Source organism: Verticillium alfalfae, genomic scaffold (genome assembly GCF_000150825.1).
Source record: "Verticillium alfalfae VaMs.102 supercont1.14 genomic scaffold, whole genome shotgun sequence".
Classification (NCBI taxonomy): domain Eukaryota; kingdom Fungi; phylum Ascomycota; class Sordariomycetes; order Glomerellales; family Plectosphaerellaceae; genus Verticillium; species Verticillium alfalfae.
Genome location: NW_003315025.1, coordinates 1,086,634 through 1,089,577, shown reverse-complemented (window position 1 = coordinate 1,089,577; position 2,944 = coordinate 1,086,634). Strand labels below are relative to the sequence as shown.

The window sequence follows — 2,944 nt, the reverse complement described above, 5'->3', positions numbered from 1 at the left end:
CCCGTTCTGGATCAGCACGATGACGATGCCGGTCCCACGAGCGGCGCATTCATGGCCGCGTCGTCCGACCGGTCCGGCAGCGCCTTCGTCGTCACAAAAATGTAATCCCAGTCCGCCACGGCCTCGGCCGCTGCCGTCACCGAGGGATACGCCGCTTCGGGCGCGAAGACGTAGTCGCCAAACGAGTGCGTCTCGAGCTTGACGCCCGACGCAGCAATGGCCTTGTAGTTGGACCGGGCGACGAGTGACACGCGGACGTTTTGTTGAGGCTATTGCACACACGCGGCGTTCCCTCTGTTAGTTCTATAAGACACCATGATGCCAGAGGGCCGAAAGGGGGGGGGGGGGGAGCACGGCTTGGCACCGGCTGGTGTATAGACACAACGCACATGATGCAGGCGCGAGGCGTAGAAGCACCCAACTGCTCCTGCCCCGATGAACACGGCGTTAATGGGCCTTGGAGTGTCAAGAAAGAGTCAGCATTCTCTTGCGCTACGGCGATACTGAATAGAGAGACACTGAAGCGGAGGCGCTGTGGCGCGCTGGAAGGATGCCTTGGTCCCCACGCAATCTACATACCTCGGCTCGGGCTCACGATGAGACGCCATGATGGTGATGGGCGGTGGGAGGGCACGACAGTGAGAGAGCACGAGGACAACAGGGGGCCTCTACTCAGGGCTCAAACTGAGAGGACGAGGCGAGTGGTAAGGGACGCGTGTGATGGTGATGAGAAACAGGATGCTTGGCCTGGAGGTGAGGTGAGGTTGAGTGGCATGCACACTGAAAGCACCTCGGCCGGCCGCTGACGTTGCTGTTGCTGTGGGGGTCGGCTGCAGTCCGTCCACCAATCCTCCCAGTGGGCCTCTGTGGGCCGTGGTGGGAAGGCTGGGTTGACCGTCGACTGGGTTGGTCGGCACCACGCTGACGGCAAGCCAATTCAGCATCGCTGCCATGGCGCCATCTGCCCGTCTCCCCCGCCAGTCACACCACCAGGCGACAGCGGCACTTGGCGCCTCTCCTCGAACCCTTTCTCTTCGAAGTGCCGCCACAATCAAGCCGTCAACACCAGGTGCTTGAACATCCAATTGGCGAAACGAGTAGCAGAATCGACATGTTGATCCATTCTCCAATGCTTGTCGCCCGTGTCTATCCCCCCCTTTAGAAACAACCCTACATCCATCTGTCTAACGTACGCCCCTGTCATGTGTCCCCGTTTTACCCAAACTCCCATCACAATCGCGCTACCATCATCGTGAAGCCCTTCGTGCGCTGTGTGCGCTCTCTTGCCTTGCCGTCAGCTTGATCGCTCGATATCCCGAGGTGGTATTCCTGGACGTGCGAGCGTGTGTGCGTGTGTGCGTGCGTGCGTCCCACTGCATTGGAGGCATCTGGAGGCTCGCAGCAGACAAGATTGACAGCCTCGTCATGTGAAGCGCCGAAAAGGGCAAGGCAACGAGACAAACACGTAAAAACAGAGCCGGAAACCCGCACCTTCTTCTTGATGCCGTGAAATGGCACCGTGAATGATTTTCTTGTAACAAAAGCACGAAATCCTCCCTGAGCCCTTCCGACCAATGAAAACCATAACCATGAGGCGTCAAAAGCGACAATCCAAGCGTCGCGTTCTTCTTCTGCTTCTTCATCTTCTTCTTCTTCTTCTTCTTCTTCTTCTTCTTCTTCGTCGTCGTCGTCTTCTGCTTCTTCACCAGAGTCAACCCCTTTTCCGACATCGTCGAGCCTCGTCAAGCAAGCTCTAACCACAAACAAATGAACCGACACACAAGGGATTCGAGGAAAACCAAAAAAGATGATGCGCCGACTCCTCCACCCGCCCCAACAGCACATATGAGAGATACGTGACCAATGGGAGAAAAAAAAGTGTGCCCTCCTCTAAGTGGCCCCCGCCCCAGATGGCGCCGCCCATGCAACGAAATTCCCCCCCCTCCCTCCCTTCCGCGCTGCGCCGCATGCGTGCACCCAGCGTCTGTAGTTTGAAATGTGTATATATACGTATCGCGTCTCGCTCCAAGTCATGCTATGCATAAGTCTGGTCGAAATCCGAGAAGTCTCCAAGTCTTTGCTTGCGTCTGAGTCTTATTGAGCGTTCCTGGTCCAAGTCTCGGCCCCGAGGGCAACGCGGTCTGTCGATTCGTTGTTGGTGGCGCCGCCGTACGTGGCGATGCCGTCATTGAACTGCTGGCCCCAAAAGACGGGGTCGTTCTCAAAGTTGTACGAAGCCCCGGCTACTGGTCCCGCGTCGTCGTAGGAAGACGACGTCGCGAGGCCAAACTGTTTCGTCGAGTCCTTCACAAAGTTATCGTAGCCGATGCTGCTGAGATCGGCCGTGCCCGGCGTCTGATACAACTGCCCCGAACGGAGATAGTCACCCTGGCCGAACGGCTCAAACTCGAGGTCACCCGAGATGAAGTTGTCCTCCACCTCTGACACCTCGCCCGATGTCGACGTCGTGCCGCCGAGTGTTGGGGCCTGCTCCGACCCAGTGCCCCAGTCGTACATGCCGCTGAAGCTCTGGCTGCAGGCCTGGCCGTAGCTCGAGGGCGCAAAGTTGTCGCCCTTGTCTGACAGCTCAATATGGCTCCAGTCCACGGAGGCGGCCGTGCTGAGGCCGGCACTGAAAATGGGACCGTCGTGCTCGGAGAAGGCCGAGCCGCCGAACATGTCGAATGTGCTGTTGGGAACGTATGGTGGGTACTCGATGCCAGAGAGATCAAGTGGTGGCAATTGCCCGTTGAGATGGTGCAGACCCGAAGCTCCGTTGAGGAGGGGCGACGCAGCCTCCGACTTGACGCGGCGCTGGTGATGGGTCGAGATGGCGCGCGCACGGCCAAGGGGCTCCTTACCATCGGGCAGACCGTCGGGCGAGTGGCTCCCGAGGCTGCCAGCGCTGTGCATCGAGTTGACGCGGCTGAGCTGGTAGGGGCCG

General features: G+C 58.9%; 2 protein-coding genes across 2 annotated transcripts in view; both read right to left on the bottom strand.

The window, feature by feature from the left end:
* Positions 1-11: 11 nt before the first annotated feature.
* On the bottom strand, positions 12-608 carry VDBG_09307 (conserved hypothetical protein; the record flags this gene model as incomplete). The annotated part of the gene is made up of 3 exons (XM_003000766.1): positions 12-269; positions 390-456; positions 580-608. The coding sequence occupies 3 exons, from the start codon at positions 606-608 to the stop codon at positions 12-14; spliced, it is 354 nt and encodes a 117-aa protein (XP_003000812.1).
* Positions 609-2,094: 1,486 nt separating this feature from the next.
* The window catches only part of VDBG_09306 (conserved hypothetical protein), a gene marked incomplete at both ends in the record, with an annotated part of 1,671 nt that continues 821 nt past the window's right edge, over positions 2,095-2,944 (bottom strand). Inside the window, one exon of the mRNA XM_003000765.1 lies at positions 2,095-2,905. Within this exon, the coding sequence (XP_003000811.1) occupies positions 2,095-2,905 (811 nt within the window). The remainder of the gene's footprint in view (positions 2,906-2,944) is intronic.